Source organism: Perognathus longimembris, chromosome 6 (genome assembly GCF_023159225.1).
Source record: "Perognathus longimembris pacificus isolate PPM17 chromosome 6, ASM2315922v1, whole genome shotgun sequence".
In the NCBI taxonomy this organism is placed as follows: domain Eukaryota; kingdom Metazoa; phylum Chordata; class Mammalia; order Rodentia; family Heteromyidae; genus Perognathus; species Perognathus longimembris.
The window spans coordinates 65,398,866-65,416,108 of record NC_063166.1 but is presented as its reverse complement, the minus strand read 5'-3'; the positions used below and the strand labels follow the sequence as shown (position 1 = coordinate 65,416,108).

The 17,243-nt window shown below is 55.8% G+C and overlaps 1 protein-coding gene across 2 annotated transcripts in view; it reads left to right on the top strand.

Annotated features, from left to right (window-relative positions):
* Positions 1–9,694: 9,694 nt before the first annotated feature.
* Positions 9,695–17,243, top strand: part of LOC125353330 (tyrosine-protein phosphatase non-receptor type substrate 1-like) — a 38,796-nt gene continuing 31,247 nt past the window's right edge. Inside the window, exons 1-2 of one of the 2 annotated variants that reach the window (XM_048348929.1) lie at positions 9,695–9,923; positions 10,826–10,913. In XM_048348929.1, the coding sequence (XP_048204886.1) occupies positions 10,835–10,913 (79 nt within the window). In that variant the 5' untranslated portion in view covers positions 9,695–9,923; positions 10,826–10,834. The remainder of the gene's footprint in view (positions 9,924–10,825; positions 10,914–17,243) is intronic. The other variant, XM_048348930.1, reaches the window with a different exon arrangement.

The window sequence follows — 17,243 nt, the reverse complement described above, 5'->3', positions numbered from 1 at the left end:
CATTAGCGCCTCGAGAAGGAGGGGAGGGGCACAGAGCCCTTGCTGCCTGCCAGTCAGGAGGCCTTAAGTCAGCCAGGCTGCAGGAAGTCACCCCAGCCCCTCAGAAGGCCATGCAGGGAGGGAGGCCCACAGCAAGCCACACAAAGGAAGCCCAGCACACAGACAGAAAGACACCGAGAGACATGCAAGCTGCAATGGAGAGCTCAGACAACACCCTCACACGTGTACAACACACACACACACACACACACACGCACACACACAACCAACCGAGAAAGGCATGCAACCCCACAGGGGCACAGACATGCAAACACACACACACACACACACACACACACACACACGTGCGCATGCACACAGTATGCAAGTATATTTGCAGCTGGACCTGCACACATACCTGCATCCATAGAGACACAGCTATTTAGCAAAACACACAGGCAGACACACGGACAGCTCTGGACAAACACATGCAAACAATCACAGCCACGTACTCAGTTACAGAGATCCACCCACTCCCCAGGGACCACAGTGCTGCACGTCAGCTCACCCACAGTGTAAGACAGGGCAGCAGCACCCCTCCTCCCCACTCATTGTGGCACATTATCTAGGGACTGCTAGGAAGCCTTGCACACAGCCTGGCACAGACACAATGGTGACGGTGGTGGGGTCAGGGCTCAGACCCTCAGGGGTGTAAAGACAGCTAGGGTACACACAGACCCTCGTCTGTGGGCTCGTCAGATCAGATCTATAAGAATTAGATTAATGAAGCCAGTCGCCAGGGGTTCACTCCTGTTCTAGCAGCTCCAGAGACCGAGAATCAGGGGATCACAGTTCAAAGTAAAATCCAGGAGATTCCATTTCCTGGACTTCAGATCAGTGAAAGGCTGAGCTACAAGGCGTGGTGGCTCCATTGGTTGAGCACCAGACTAGCAAGCGAGTTGAGTGAACCCAAGGCTACTGAGTTCCAACCCTGGTACTTTGGGTGGCATTGTGGGGAAAGACTGCTATGAAAGGTAGTGAGTTTCCTACCAACGGCAGGAGTCTAGTACAGCAGAGAAGTTTGTGGGTGCTGGATAATGGGAGGCCTGGGTGTCTTAAATTCCTTTGCTCTTGGTGCCATCCCCACGGGGACAATGGGAAGTGGCCAGTCTTGGTGGAGCTCCCTTCCCCATGAACATCTCAGGCTTCTGGAATCTGTCTGGCTTGCTCGCCCTGCAGCTGCTCAGGCTCAACCCCTCAGTAGCTCCCACCTGCATCTGAGTGAGGGCTGAATGGCTTGCCTGGGCTTGTGGGGGCTCTGCTGACACTCTGTGACTCTGTCCTGGGCCCTGTTCTGGGTCCCTCCTGTTCTAACCTAGCTCAGGCCACCCACTGGCCTTGAACTCCCTGGCTCTTGGGCTTAGCAACACTAAGCCACTGTGCAGCCGATAGTTGAGGGCAGAGGCCTGGGAGGGTCAGGTCCCTTCTCAGGCCTGTGGGGGTATGGATGGTACCCCGTGCTAACCTGCAACACCCCTTCCTCCAACACATGCTTCCTTCTCCCCTCCCTACTCTCCTGATGATCCATTGCTTCGGTTTTCCACCTTCGTGGAGATGCGGCCCCTCATATGAGGCCGCCTTTGGCCTAAATCCCAGCACAGCCTCTTCTCTAAGGCCCACTATTGGCTTACAACTGGGAGAACTTCAAGAGGCCAAGCCATTGGAATGTGCTCAAACTTTCTCTGTGGTATCTCCAGGCAGGGAGCCCTGGGAGGCCTAGGGATTCCCTCTGAACACACCCCCCCTCCCCCTTCCCCCCTGCCCCCCCCCCCATCTCATCTATTTCCATGGGGACAGTGACTGCTTTCTTTGCTGAAGGGGGAATGAGCCTTGGGGAGAGAGGAAACTCAGGCTGGAATTCACAGACATGTGGGACTTGAAGGGGTCTTGAGAGAGGAGTCAGGGGTTAGGTACCAACCCATCTATGCTCATTTGTCTTGCTTTGCCACTCATCCGATAAGTGGCCCAGGCAGCCTTTCTGCTCACTCTGCCTCACACTCTCTTGGTTGACTCACCTGTGCAAATGGGCAGACGGAGGAGGAAACTTTGCCAGGAGAGGCCAGCATCTAAGCTCAGTCTTTCACAGTATGGCAGGGGCTTCATCATACACGGGGACCAAAAGGTTCTGGACTCGAGTTCTAGACTTCTTGCTCATCCAGCTCCTGGCTCCAGGAGCAGTGGCCATCTAGAGGCCGGTGTGGTCACTGCTCAAGAAAGTGGTATGTTTCGCTGGGCTTTCCCTGAGCTCCTGCCCAAAGGTGGACACTTCCTCTTGCAACCTCCATTTGGCCTCCTTGCCTGGGAAAGCGGCTAGGAGTTCACCGAGAAAACCCAGGCCAACGAAGCCCTCAGGAGCTTCAACTTCTCAGCCAGCCAAGCTGCCAGTGCCCCCTGAACGGAGCTGCTTTCCTCTTCCTGTTTCCGGCTTCCTGTTTCTGGCTTCCTGATCTGCTCTTCCATTCTGCTAACCTGAGGTTCCTCCCTGTGTTGAATGGAGTCCAGCCATCACAGAGGAATAAAGACAAGCGTGTACGGAGCCCAAATTTGAATGGGAGAGAGCTACAACCACCAACAACATATACTTTTATATGCCACCAGGAAGTATGGGTACTTTCAAGAACGATAAAAAGGGGAAGGAAACAAGTAGTTTTAGATAGAGCAGCCAGGTCAAGGTTTCCAAGGAGGCAACATTTGAATAGATACCCAAATGAAGAGTTGGGGCAGGGGGAACTAGCCAGCTAGCTGCATTGCTGTGCATAGGCACAGGCACCATAAAGTGCAAAAGCCCTGAGGTGGACACCTGTTGGGAATGTTCTAGAAATACTGAGGAGATGAGTACAGCTGGAATGAGGGAGGAGGGGTGATGGAGGGGTTGGGGGGAATTACATACTTCACGTGAATGTCTGGTTTTATTTCAAGAGCTAAGACAGAAAGCTATGGGAGGCTTTTATGGAAGGAAGGGAAGTCCAGAGAGGAAGTAGGGGAGAGGAGGTGAGAAAGACACTAGGCAGGTGAGAGAGGCAGGTGCTGAGACCAGAGGGTGATACAGAGCAGAGGGGAGGGGAGGAGATCCTCAGTTAATAGTGAAGGTAAAACCAAGAGGATTGGTTAATGGCTCCGAGGTGGGGGAGGAGGAGAGAAAGAAGATGAGTCAAGAGGGCCCCCAAGGTGTGCCTGGAAACCACAGAAGCAGAATCCAGATGAAGATGAGCAGAAATAGGTACTACACAGCTGCCTTTGCTGATCTCTCTCCTCCCACCCTCCCTTTCTCTCCCTGCTCCTGCATTAATCCCACTCCCAACCTGTTTCCAGATGAGAACACAAGAGCTGAGACTCACCCAGGATCACACAACTAATGAATGAGAGGCAGAGGCTGGGAAGGAACGTGGGTCTCAGCCAATGAACTGTATGGTCCCAGCAGAATGGGTAGGAAGAAGTTCAGAGTCATGATTCCACTTACTATGTCACTCACCAGATCCTGATATGCCCCGACCCACCAGAAGGCCCAGCACTGGCATCACAGAAGGCACTGGGGATCATCACACAAGCAAATCAGTGCCATGCCAGAGAGGGCAAGGCAGTCCAGAGTTCATCACAAAGGAGAGTTTGCAGATGTGGAGTGCAAGGCTGAGGACCAGTGAGCCTGGATTCAAAGAGCCTACCTCTGTAGCTCTGAAGCTATGAGCTTTTATTTTATTTTATTTTTTGTTAGTTGTGGGGCTTGAACTCAGGGCCTGGGCACTGTCCCTGAGCTTCTTCCCTCAAGGCTAGCATTCTATCACTTTGAGCCACATTTCTCTTCCAGTTTTCTGGTGGTGTTCATTAGAGATAAGAGTCTCATGGCCTTTCCTGTTCGGGCTGGCTTTGAACTGCAATCCTCAGATCTCAGCCTTCTGAGTAGCTAGGATGATAGGCGTGAGCCACTGGCACCTGGCACAAGCTGTGTGCTCTTACTTATTGCTCTCTGCCTCATTCTCATCTGGAAAGCAGGGACACGATTTCTGTCTAGAGAATAAGAGTTGTGAAAGAATCCATTGAAGTCTTTCAGGGCTGGGATTTAGTACAGGGTCCCCTGTGTTAGCCATGATCAGTGTTATTAGGCAGTCTGCCCTTGAACTCAGAACTCTGGGTGCATGTGGAGGCAAATGGCTCTCTGCCAAAACCTCCCACTCTTCGGGGACAACACCTCCCTCTTCCCCGCACCCAGAGCTGGCGGGGAAATCTTAGCTCAGCACAGCTGGGCTCAACAATGAGTGGAGCCAGACCCCCAGAGCTTAAGAAGAATGTTTAGGGCCTGACAGTGCCGCCACCCACCCCTGATGAGCTCCAGCAGACTAGCTGCCTGCTTGCCTGCCTGCCTGCTTGCCGGATGGTTTCGTGGCTGACTTTACTAGGAAAGCACTAATTACCACACGGCTCCCTCTGGGTCTGGCTGGATGATCTGTCACAGCCCCTGCCTTGGAGCGCTGGCTGCAGTTTCTGAGCAGGGGCTGTCCTGCTCTCTGTCTTCTTCCTTGGTAGAGTCAGGATCCAGAGGGATGGACAGACTGACCAACCAGCCAGGATGCTGGGGTTGAGCCTAGGAACCTTCTCTCCTGGGTTTGAACAACAGTCTGTTCAGTGGTTCTTGAAGTGGGTTCCCTGGAAGAAGCACTGGAGCTTTGTTAGAATGCAATCCTCAGGCCTTACCTGAGATCTACTGAATCAGCTACTCTGGGGCAGGGCCCTGGGGCCTGGGTTTTAACATCCCTTCAGGCCAGGCAGAGATACTCAAGTTGCTGAATTGCACCCCTGGTTCCTGGGCAGTTGTGGCTGAAAGGCGGGGTGATTATAAAGTGGGGGTGAACTGAAGCACAGCCTAGTATGCTGCCTTTGAATCTCTGAATTTCTGTTCCTCTGATTCCCTCCCCTGTAAACTGGGGCAGATCACTTAAAAAAAATCAGGGCTGGGAATGTGGCTTGGTGTTAGAGTATTTGCCTAGCCATGCACAAAGCCCTGGGTTCGATTCCTCAGTACCACATAAATAGAAAAAGCCAGAAGTGGTGCTGTGGCTCAAGTAGTAAAACGCTAGCCTTGGGCAAAAAGAAGCTCAGGGACAGTGCCCAGCCCCTGAGTTCAAGCCCCAGGGTTGGCAAAACAAAACAAAAAAAACCAGCCCATATTTGTTGACAAACTACTGTTTACTACTGAAGGCCCTGGGGATTCAGCTCTGTGGAGGGAAAAACAAAACAAAACAACAATTGCAATAATATCATTGGCCCTGTCTGCACTCTGGAGAGAATGGTTGTCTCTGGAGGTAGAACCATGGTTCAAACTCTCCTCCAGGGCCAATCTCAGAGCCTTCAGGCTGGACTGACCTGTAGTGTTAGGAAGACTGACAAACTGCAATAAACATGCAGTTTAATAAACACTGGCAGGTGACAATACAGACTACAAAGATACAAACAGGGATGACTATTTAACAGGCCTTCCTGAGGAGGAGGTGGCCCGTGGGTGGGAGCCCCTCAAAGTCTCAGCTGTGTCAGTTGTAAGCGGGGAGGAGGGGGGAGGGTTACGAGCAGAGCCTCCTCCCAGGTGGGTCATGAGTTGTGAGAACGAGCTGGCAAGACAGCAGATGCTGAACAAATGAACTATTATTATTTTGAGAAGAACTAAGTTCAAATCTTGGTTCGGCCACCCAGTCACTGTGAATCTTAGGCAAGCCACTCTCCCCATATCCCTCCCTCTCCACCCCCAGCCTGGGTTCTCATAGCTACAAAATGGAAATGATGGCATCTGTCCCCAGAGATGGGCCTTGGTGATGACCCACCTCAGGGTCAGAAAACAAGCAGGGCTCATCATGCCCGCCCCCAGCTTGGGCAGCAGCTTTCCTCCTGGACCAGCTAGTCCCTGCTCCAGGCTGCCCAGGGGTGAGTCTGTGCTTTTTTAATTTTATTTTTAATTTTTATTGTTCTGGCTCCACAGCTGAGGCCTCCAACTCCAAATGGCTCCTCTTGCCCAGAAAAATAGGTCGTTGGCAGCTCCAGCCTCCTGACAGGCCCCACACAAAGGCAGCCTGGCGGGCTTGCCTGCTGATGCCAGCCCAAGGAGATGGGCACTCAGGAGCCAAGCCTGGGCAAAGCTAAGCCAGGCAGAGCCAGATCCCTGACAGGCCCCAGCATGTCCAGGCTGAGTGGCCCTGGTCAAGTTGCTTTCTGTCTCTGGCTTCTTTCCTCACCTCTGGGATCTTTTGATGTGGGGGCTCTGATGAGATGAGTGACATGTATGGAAAGGCCTGGCCCATGTCAGGATGCCTTCGCCCATCCTTCACAACCAAACTCCCAACACTTCCTGCCACAGTGGCTTTTACATCTGGTCTACCAGTGACTTCCCATCTCAGGGTCATCCCTGTGGTTCTTACTTCACAGCTCAAAACCAAAAACAATCCTCTTCAGCTAAGTTGCCTGAGTGCAATTCTCCGAGTCTTGGCTTGTGGAGTTCCTGTTCCTTCTTCCTGGCTGGTGCCTGTCCTAGTCTCCTCTCTGGCAGCCTGAGACATCAGGGAAGGGTCTCATCTGCTGTATGGAAGAGCAGCTCTCCGGCTGCTGCTGAGGGGCAATGGGCACCCGAGTGGGAGTTGGTGGAAGCAGTGGTGGTGCTGAGCACTGGCTGAGTCCTGGCTGTGGTAAGAAGCCCACCAGGCTGCAGGATTCCTGGGCAGATCCCCATCACCCAGGGGAGCAGGGTCCAGAAGCCAGGGCTGGCCCCCAGGAGACTGCTCCTGTCACTTTGTTAAAATCATACCCGCTCCTGTCATTGTCATGGTCCTTGGAGCTCAGGTCCTTTCTTCTCTCCACCATGTGTGTCTATCTGATGGTCTCAATGTCTTACCTGTGGGGTTGTCTGTCTCTCCTGTGAGACTGTTTATCCTAGCACAGTGTACATCAGAGATGCTTAATGAATATTGAAGTGGATGGGATGAATGATTTGAATCCAGGGCAGCCTGGCCAGTCTTGCTGTAGGAATGAGCTGCTGATCCCTACCAATGGTCTGCCATTATCTCCCCTCCCCCCCGCCCTCGACTCAGTGACCTCAAACAAGCTGAGCCCTACCTAGTTTGCTTGACCCATCTGTCCATGGGCCTCCCTGGCCTCTCTGGGCTCCATGGCTAGCCACAGGGGAGCTTTTATGTGGGCAGAGCCCAAGCCCCGCCCTCTGGTTAGAGGTGAGGATGAGAAGGGCCCTGGGAGGGGGGGAGAGCGCTGCTGACCGCCTTTGACAAAGGTGCTGTGTATAAATAGCAGGTGGTTCAATTATTATCCTTGCTAATCCCCAGGTTCCTAATCCCAGGAAGGTCTCTCTCTGTCTCTGTGTGTGTGTGTGTGTGTGTGTGTGTGTGTGATATCATGAGTAACACAGCCTTTTGGAAGCCCAAGGCAGGAGGTTGCCTCATAGCTGACCTCAGCAGGAGGCCCAGCACCCTTCCCTCCTGCCCTAAAGATAGTCTGGAGACTGATTTTCGTCGGAGTCTCTCTGGACACCTTGATGGTCCTACCAGGTGCACCTGCAAAGCTGGAGGGTCTTTCTGTAGCCCACCTCAGATAATGCCTCCTCCCTCATACCTCCATTCTCTCATCCCCTCTGCCAAGCCCCCCCCCCCCCAGTCAAGAAGCATTTTGAACACCTAAATCCGACCTAGCACTCTCCTTTCTAGACCCCTCCAGCCATTCCCACCTGCAGAGTAAACACAGGCTGTCTACCTAGCTCTCAAAGCTACCCAGCCAGACCATCCTCCAGCTAAGCTGACCTCAGGACCTTGGTCTATGCCTGTGCTGTGTTCTCTCCCTGGACTCTTTTGTTCTTAGGTCTTGGCTTTGCATTCCTTATTGTGCTTCAGCCTACACATATATGGAAGGGAGAACTTCATCTACCTGCTGCCCTAACATAAATGAGCTCTCACCCTCTGGCCCGACTCTGTAAGCCCATCTGCTGGGTTCATTCATTGTTTCGACTTTGTTCTCATTGTTTCGACTTTGTTCTACATTGTTTCTATCCTGTGATAATTTCCCATGCCCAGGAAAATGAAAATTCCTTTGCACTTCCACAGAACCTGGGAGTTAGCAAACACTGTCCTTGGTGGGTGTCAGGTTCTTTAAAATGCAGTGTATGGATCAGCTCAACCTCATGCTGACCCATCTAGGTTTGTACCCACTGTTGCCTCATTTTAGATGAGGAAGTTGAGGCTCAGAAACAACAAAGTGTTTCCCCAAGTCTACACAGCTCAGGAAACCTGAGAAAAGTTAAGCCCCGCCTGCAAAGAAAAGCAGAACCAAACAAGAACCAAACATTCCAGCAGGAGGCCTGAGGAAGGAGGGGCATCACTGGGCCTGGGAGTCAAAAATTCTTAACTGTTTTTTCTTTGGGGATGGTATTGGGACTCAACTCAGGTACTAGGTGCTATGCCTTAGCTTTTTCATTAGCTTTTTCATTCAGGGCTGGTGCTCTATCACTGAAGCCACACCTTCACTTCCAGCTTTTTGGGGGAGGGGAGGGGGTGTTAACTGGAGATGTGGGTCTCACAGACTTTCTTGCCCAGGCTGGCTTGGAACCTCAACCCTTACAGATCTTAGCCTCCTGAGTAGCTAGGATTACAGGCATGAACCAACCACCAGTGCCTGGCTCATATATATATATATATATATATATATATATATATATATATGTGATGTACAGAATGTTACAGTTACATAAGTCAGGTAAAGAGCTCATTTCTTTTTGGACAACGTCTCCCCGCCCCTCCCCACCCACAAGTTGTATGGTGCATTTTCAACATAGTGTCTAGTGAGTACTACAGCTTCATATTGTCCGCCTCCACCCCCACCCCCTCCCCGGCCTTGTGTAGCCTTAGGCAAGCATCCTCCAGCATTGAGCCTCCATTCCTCCATTCCCATGCAGGCCACTTTTCCCACTTTGCTCCACCAAGTCCCTGAACTGGGAGATATAACTGGCTATCTCGGAGCTTACTTCCAGCTCGGAAGCTCTCCGAGTAGAGGGCTTCGAACTTCCCTCGCTCACGCCAGCGCCTTCTGCCCAATGACCACCGCGCTGCGGATCCCGGCGTCCACCTGGCTTTTGCTGGTAAACAGGGCATTCCCTCCAGAAGAGCTCCATCCTCCCGGACCCCAGGCCTCGGGCCCCACCTCTCCTCCTGCTCCTCTTCCTCTAGGGCCTGACCGCCCCCCCCCCAACCCCGGTACTCCTCGACCCTGAATCTGCCCGGGGTGAAGGAGAGGCCCCTATCCAGAGACCCCCTTCGCAGGGAAGCCCGTCCTGGCCCTCTGCTTCCCCTGCCAGGGCCCCTGCCTGCTCCCCTCCTCTCCCCGAGCGCCTCTTTTCCAGGCGGCACTGAAGTCCTTCCTACACACACGCTATTTTTGTACCATCCCTCTCTCCTTCCTCTCCCCCTTCCCCGGCATCCACTTCCTGCTTTTGCTTCACCTCGGCCCAGCGCTGGCAGACCAGAGTCCCTGGGGCTCGCGCGCACCCACCCACCCCAGGCCCCCCTCTAGCTTTGGGATCTGGGGAGCCTCGCACGGCACTTTGGGGAGGGGCTAAAGGCAAACACCACCCCACCCCCCGCGCGCCCCTCCCTGCCACGGGCCGCGCCGCCCGTCTCTAGCCTCCCCGCCCTGGGGAAGCTGGGAGCTGCGGAGCCCGTGGCGGAGGCCCGGGTGGGTCGGCCGGCCGACTGGCCGCAACTTCCCCAGTCCACCTTAAGAGGACGATGTAGGCAGCTGGCAGCGCCGACCTTAGAAAAACAAGTTTGCGCAAAGTGGAGCGGGCCGGGCCTCGGGGCGACTCGGGCGGCGCTAGCAGAGCCCCGGCGTCCTTCCCGCCGGCGCAGGTCCGCGGGCGGGCAGGGCGCGGGAGGTGGGGGTGAGGGGGGGTGGGGGGCGCAGCGCGCGCGCGGCGGCCGGGGCGCAGGGCGCGGGGGTCGCCGGGTCCCCAGCCCGGACGCGCGGCGCGGGCCGCCTCTAGGGGTGCGGGGGCCGGCGTGGCGCGGGGGACGCTGCCCCCGCGGGTCCCGGGGCGCAGCGGGCGGGCGCGCGCGGGCGGGCGGCGCGGGGCGGGAAGGTGCGGGCGGCCCGGGCCCCGCGGCCTCCGGACGGACCGGCGGGCGGGCAGGGGGTGGGGGGGCGGGAGGGAGGCGGCGAGAGAGGACGGGGCCGGGCGCGGCGCGGGGATCGCGGCCGGGCGCACGGCGCGGAGCCGGGCGGGGCAGGTGGGCAGCGGCGGGGGCGGCGGGCGCTCGGTCCCGGGTCCCCGCGCTGCCCTCGCCTGGCCCTGGCGCTCCGTTCCCGCGCTGCGCCCCCGCGCGCTCGCTCTCTCTCGCTCGCGCTCTCTCGCTCGCTCGCTCTTTCCCTCTCTCTCTCTTTCTCTCCCTCTCTCTCTCTCTCTGCGCGCTCGCTCTCTCCCCCCTCGATCGCCTCCCTGTGTCTCTGGCTCTCCGCCTGGCTCCCTCGGGTCCGGTTCCTCCCCTCGCCGTCCCCGGCCGCGTCTGGCGCTCTTGGGGTGCCTCCCCGCCTCGGTCTCCCCATCTCTCCCGGAGGGAGGGGGGCGGGGGGTCTCCGATCCCCGCGGCGGCGGCGGCGGCGGCGGCGGCGGCTCCGGGCTCGGATCGGGGCGGGAGGGGGCGGAGGGGGAGGGGGAGGGGGCCTTAGTCATTTCCCCGCGCCTGCCCGCCCGCCCGCGCCGGCCCGCCCGCCCGAGCGCGCACTCACCGCCGTCTCCCTCCTCGCTCCGCAGCCGCGGCCCATGGAGCCCGCCGGCCCGGCCCCCGGCCGCCTCGGGCCGCTGCTCTGCCTGCTGCTCGCAGCGTCCTGCGCCTGGTCAGGTAAGCGCCCGACTCCCTCCCCGAACCGCGGGGCTCCGGCCTCGCCGACAGACCCCGGGAGCCGCCGGGCTACAGCTCGGCAGTCCCAATGTGTACCCGGTTATGTGTATGTGTGTGTGTGGGGGGGGGGTGGTTATTCCTGTAAACCAGGGTTACAGATGCAGAAACTGAGGCCCAGAGAGGGCCAGCCACTTGCCCAAGGTCACACAGTCTAGGGTAGAACTCTTCCTGAGAGGGGGGCTCGTCTCCCCGCACCGTGTGCAGCCCTCCCGCCGGGCACCGGGACGTGGATGTGAGTTGTTATGCCCAGCCCCTGCCCAGTCGGATGGAAGAGGCAAGACCGGCCGTGACTGTCAGTGCTGGCAGGGGCTGGGGGCTCCTGGCTTCCCCTAGCAGCTTTCTCACTAGACTTAAGCTTTCCACAGGTTAGACTTGGAGAGAGGGGGTGGGAGCAGAGGGTCTCTGGTGCCATCTGGAATGAGACAAGCTGTTGGAATTAGGGGAGAGTGAGCCGTCCCTGCAGCAAGCAGAGTCCGGCAATGTTTGTGTGGAGAGGGAGAGAGAGAGAGAGAGAGGGAGGGAGGGAGCGAGGGCGGCAGGCCCTGGTGAGCCACTGCGATCAACAGATCCTCATCCTCGGGGAAGACGGGGTGGACTGCCCGGCAGTGGCTCAGCCTCTCCCCATTTTGCCCCTCCTCTGCTCGCCTGCTGCCTGCTCCGGCTTTCCCCCCTGCCCATCTTCTCCCGGCAGAGGCAGCTCCCTGCAGTTCAGGTGTTCTGCGGGGCTGTTACCTGTGGCTCTGAGCATGTCTTTTTGTTGGCCTACATCAAACACCTGGCTGTCTCAGGCAGGCAGGCAGGCAAGCAGGCAGGCAGGTAGGCGGCTCCGGAGGCCAATGTATGTTCGCCAAGGGGTGAGGTCACCATTTAGGAGTCCTGCTTCTTAAAGGGGGTTTGCAAAATCCTGGGTCTCCTGGGAGGGCGTGAGGGGCAGGGAGATAAATGGCGTTCCAGGGGCTGGGGAGGGAGAGAACGGCCATCTAGTTTACTGGCCTCTTGGAGCAGCATTCTATGGGCAGAGGGGTCCCCACCACCCCTCCTTTGAGCAAGCCTGGGAAAGGTGGGCTCTAGGTCTGTTGATCTGCGTTTGCATGGAGCCCAGTAGCCATCTGATATCAGGGAGGAAGAGAGACCTAGCAGGGTGGGTGGAAGAAGTGGAGGGTGAAGCCGGGCAGCTTCTCTGTGCCCGGCAGTTTCCCTGAACCCCAAGAACCACAAAGCAGCCCCCCTTCTGCCCTCAGAGCCTTTCAGTTACAAACCGGTCCTTGCCTTGCCTGGTGGTCAAAGCACTGATACATTTCCTATCTCTCCTGTGAGTGGCTCTCTGATCTCCAATGCCCCTGTCTGCCCAAGCAGGCCATTTATGCTCTGCAAAAAAAAAAAAAAAAAAAAAGTCCCAGTTTCTGCCCTGTTATCCTCCCTGGTTGGGAAATGCACACACGTTTCTCCGAAAGTGCTTAATTTTCCTGAAGCAGGAAACTGGGCCCCAGCTAATTTCTAAGTATCTATTCTAGACCCTGCTCCGACCAGGACCCTGTGGTTCAGTGCCTGGCCAACGAGTGGTGACGCTGATTAGCAAGTGTTCAGATGGGCAGCCTGCCCTTCCCGGGGGCGCTGCCTAGAAACACCAGCACGTTTCCTCTGAGCACCCCCCCCTACCTATAAAAACAATCTATAAAATGGTAAAGATTGGGTCATAAAACTTCCGTTCCAATCCATTCACCGTCAATAGCCCACAAAAGCGGAAGGAGCAGAGGGGCCCAGATTAACTTTGAAATAAATAAATCCTAGGTGGTGAGAATGATGACCCCTTGGCGAGGGTGGGAGGGGTGGCCAAGGACTGGGTCCGATCCTCAGAGCTGGAGCCTCCCTGTACCCCCTCATTTGGGCTCCTGTGGGGGTCCAGTCATACCCTGGGCCCAGGCATGGACTTGACCGATTTGTCTGGCAAATGGGGGTGGGGGGTGGAAGGTGGGCTCCAGGTCTCTGTCTATTCCTGTGGTTTGGGGCGTAAAATTTACGGCAAACTCGTAGAGCGACGACGAGCTTAGAAAGGCAAGAAGGGAGGAGAGGCGGTTGTCCAATTTTCTAAGAAAATGGATTTGTTTCGAGTGAGAAACTCAAATGTCAGGCTTCGGAGACAGCTGTGGATTGAAGGACCGCTGGTGGCAGGCTTGTGTCTCAGGCAGAGCTGTCATCCTGGGAAGCATCACGTGACTTCTGGGGGTTCACATGATCCCCCGGGGGTGGGGACGGTCATGTGGATTATCTTGGTGGGGGGAAGACAGGGGAAGAACTTGCTCAAGATTGTGTTTGGCACAGATGCTGCCAAAGGGAAATTCTAAAATGATTCTGGTGAAGTCACCACCCAGTGTTCTGGAAGCCTGTGGAAGGTCTGTTTCTTGGTGTCGCTAAATGGGGGGACATGGGGACGCTGAAAGAGCCTGGCTCTGGGGCCTGCCCCTGACCCATGCTCACCTGGCCCTCCCTGGGCCCTGGGACTTCAGGGGCACACCTCCCTTACAGACCTCTGATGAAGTCCTTCACATGGGGTTTGGTTTTGGGAAGCAACAGGGGGTGCCCAGAGACTTTGCGACGCTGGGGAAGGTAGAGTGTGGCAAGTTGTGTGGCTGTACTGTGCTTTCCAGAGTGGTAAAACTATTCTCACTTCCTCTTTCATAGGAAAAGAAAGGGGGCGTGTGTGGGGGATTGGTTCTCATGTTGGCCTGGCTCTTGTAAGGTCCTCAGTGCTGCAGGGGTTTCTGGGTACTTTTTGGCCTTTGGTTATCCCTTCAGCAACCCCGTGGAGATTTGTGATGTGATTCATTCATTCGGCATGGATGAAGTCCCCACATGAACCCTGTGCTCAAGGAGGGAGGAGGAGAAAAAGCTGATGGTTATTAAGTAACTCGTGCATCATCTGACTTGGCTTCCATCCCCATTTTACAGATGAGGAAAATCAAGTGTAAAGCACTGGGGACTTACCTCCATCCCAGGACCAAGTGGTGAGGGAGCCAGGATCCTGGATACAGCCTTTCCTGCTGGGTGGTTTCTGATGGGAGAGATGCGTCAAACTTCACCAGGATTACTTAGTCCCTTGCTAGAGGGGTGGGAGCTTACCCCCCCCCCCCCATCTCAGTGCTAAGGTGGAGAGTTGTAGATGGGGCAGATATTCTTGACAGTGTGCTGAGTGGGACAGTGGCAGCCCCTTGGCAACACAGGTGACGACACATGGGGTGCGATGTGGCTTGGGTGAGGGGGCCCCTCCCTCCCCCCCCATCTGGGCTGCCAGGCTCTGGAGCCCTCAGAGCTGGAACATTCCTTCTGCATCTTCCTGGTGCCCTTTGTGACAGATGGAGAGGGGGTGTGGTAGAGGAAGGGAGTCTAAAAGTGTTGTTCGGATCCCACACGCTCGCTCGCTCGCTCGCTGCTTCCAAGGGCTCCGTGCGACAGGTTATTTTCTTATTTGTAGTCTTGGACTGATGGGGGGGTCCCCTCCCCCCAGCCACTCTTTTTAACTGTGCTCAGATCCCTGACTTGTCAACACCTTTCTCGTCATGTCTCTCCTCAGCTCAAAACTGTTGCGCTCATGGTCCAAGTTTCCCTTAAAAAAGAACCCAAAGCACCAGCCGGTGCTGGGAGTCCTTGCTGGCAAAGCTCTGTTTCTGCACCCTTTTTTAAAAAAAAAACAAAAAAAAAACAGGCTGACCTGTACTGATGCTACAAGGTGGCTGACAGGAGCTTTGCAGGCTGCTCTGTTCCCATGTTGCTGAACATGTGAACCAGAAGTGTTGCGTTTGTACAAAATCCACCAGCACACAGCCTGACCCAATTTGGCGCTTTTTTTTTTTTTTTTTTGCCAGTCCTGGGGCTTGAACTGTGGGCCTGGGCACTGTCCCTGAGCTCCTTTTTGCTCAAGGCTAGTGTTCTGCCATTTGAGCCACTGTATGCCACTTCCAGCCTTTTCTGTGATTAATTGGAGATGAAGCTCACGGATTTTCCTGCCCAGGCTGGCTTTGAACCAAGATCCTTAGATCTCAGCCTCCTGAGTAGCAAGGACAACAGGTGTGAGCCGCTGGTGCCTGCCTTAAGTTTGGTGACTATACAAACCCAAGTGCTACGCTGAACCCATATGGTCTCTACCTTAGTCCATCCTGTTCCTGCCCCTCCCTGAGGCTGTTGCCTGTTTTCTCCACCTTCCTTGATGGTGTGTCTCACTTGCTTGATTCAGATGTGTCTCCTTGTAGAGGCATGCATGGTCTATGCTGACATGTGTCCTGGGACCCCGGATGTCAGCTCAGCTATGCTACTTCTTCAGTCTAGTTCCTGAATTTTGCTGGGCTTCAGTTTTCCCTTCTGTGAAATGCCACTTAGCAGCACTTGAGCAAGGCCTGGGCCCATTCACACAAGTACGATGCCTGAAGTTTGCCTAGGGTGCAGTTGGTGTTCAATATGCATGCCCTTGGCTATTGCTGTCTTTGGTTTTGGTTTCTGTAGCTGTAAAATTGGGTGAGCATTGTGAAGCAACAAGCAGCGGCCCCGATACCTAGAAAGCATGGGGGAAAGAGCCAGGATCCTTGAGGCAGTGAGGGTCATCGCTGTCCTCTGGGAAGGCTACTCCTTGAAGCCACCCTTGCTTGCTGCCTTGGGGAGGGCTGGTTGGGCTGGTCAGGCAGGAATTGCCTGTTCCTGCCTCTGGAACCCAGCACTGTACTGTGGCTCATCTGCCTCTAGGTGTCGCTGTGTAGACTCAAAATTGCGGGATTACAAGACTCTGAAAGCCAGGAGTGGGCAGCGCAGCCAGGGGAGAAAGTGGCTGATTGAGTTGGCAGGCTAGGCCCCCACCCCCACCCCTGGGACGAGGAGGTGGGGGAGGCACCCCAAGCTTCTTAGAGTGCTGGAGAATTCCACCGTGAAAGCCAGAAATGTGACGGGATCCTGAGTTCTGTGGGCAAATGCTGAAGTCAGACGGTTAGATAACCATCATTTCTGGCCTGTTTCTGGGCTCTGCACTTCAGTGTGTGGCTCCCCCATCCCCTCCGAAAGAACTTGTGGCAACCCGGGGTGGTGGCGTGTTCCATGGTCCTGAGGAAAGTGGGGCTCAGAGGGGGGCCATGGCTTGCCCAAGGTCACTCAGTGTCCAAATCCAGTGGCTGCTGACCCATTTAGATCAGTCTGCTCACAGAGCCCAGCTGTGACAGGTCATGTGATACTTTCCTCATTCCCCCCCACCCCCAGCCTTGCTCGGCAGGGAGTAAACTGAGGCCCAGGTTGCTGGCACCCTGCTGTCTTAGGTCTCCTCTCCTGGTATCAGCATGTCCATGGTGGGGGCAGCAGGTTTACAAGACCAGGTTTCTGACCCCATCTTTTCTTTCATCCATGCCGGGGAGGGAAGTGTCTGTTTTAACAGCTGATGCTGTCTTCCTGCTAACTTGAAAGAGTAGCGGTCTCCTGACCGTGCCTTCTTGGGGCGGGTCTCCCCGTCAGGTGCCCTGGCCAGGCCCTGGGTCCATCCAGGGAGAGAGGAAACGGCTGAGGTGGAAGTGAGACACAGCACCGGCTCTCCGTGTCTGTCAGATTTCCTGGCACAGCCACATGGGGGTGCAGGGTGTTAGATGCTGCAGATCTGTGCAAGAACCCGAGACCAGGTGCTCCAATCAGGAGGAGACTGAAGGTGGGGAGGGCCGGCTGGAGCAGGTGGGTGGTGATGCCAGAGCCACCTCTCCTGCCCCATCCCTCAAGCTGACCCTCACCTCCTCCAGAACCGGAAGCCTGGGGTGGAAGGAAGCACAGACTCGGTGTGCACGCCTGCCTGGCACAGGCTGAGGCCTGGGCACATGTTCTCTCGTGGATCTCACTTAGGAAGATTTCAGATCTGCAGAACCAGGAGGGGTGATGTCATGAGGCCCCAGCCTCGACGCCAATCAGCTGTTCTTCATTCTCCTGGCCCCCGGTGCGGGCAGCAGTGGGAGAGAGTTGGAAAGCAAATGCTGGATGCCTGTGCCATTTTCCATCCAGACGTGGCCTCCATCCCTTCAAGGGTCGTGGTCTGATCCTCACATCCTCATGTTGGGGCCCCACAGCATGGAGATCTTCTTCCTTATTTTCATTTTTCTTTTTGGTCCATCATGGGGCTTGAACTTGGGGCCTGAGTGCTGTCCTTGCGCTCTTTGCCTCAAGGCTAGTGCTCTACCACTTTGAGCCACAGTGCCACTTCCAGTTTCCTGGTGGTTAATTGGAGATAAGAGTCTCATGGGAACTTTTCTGCCC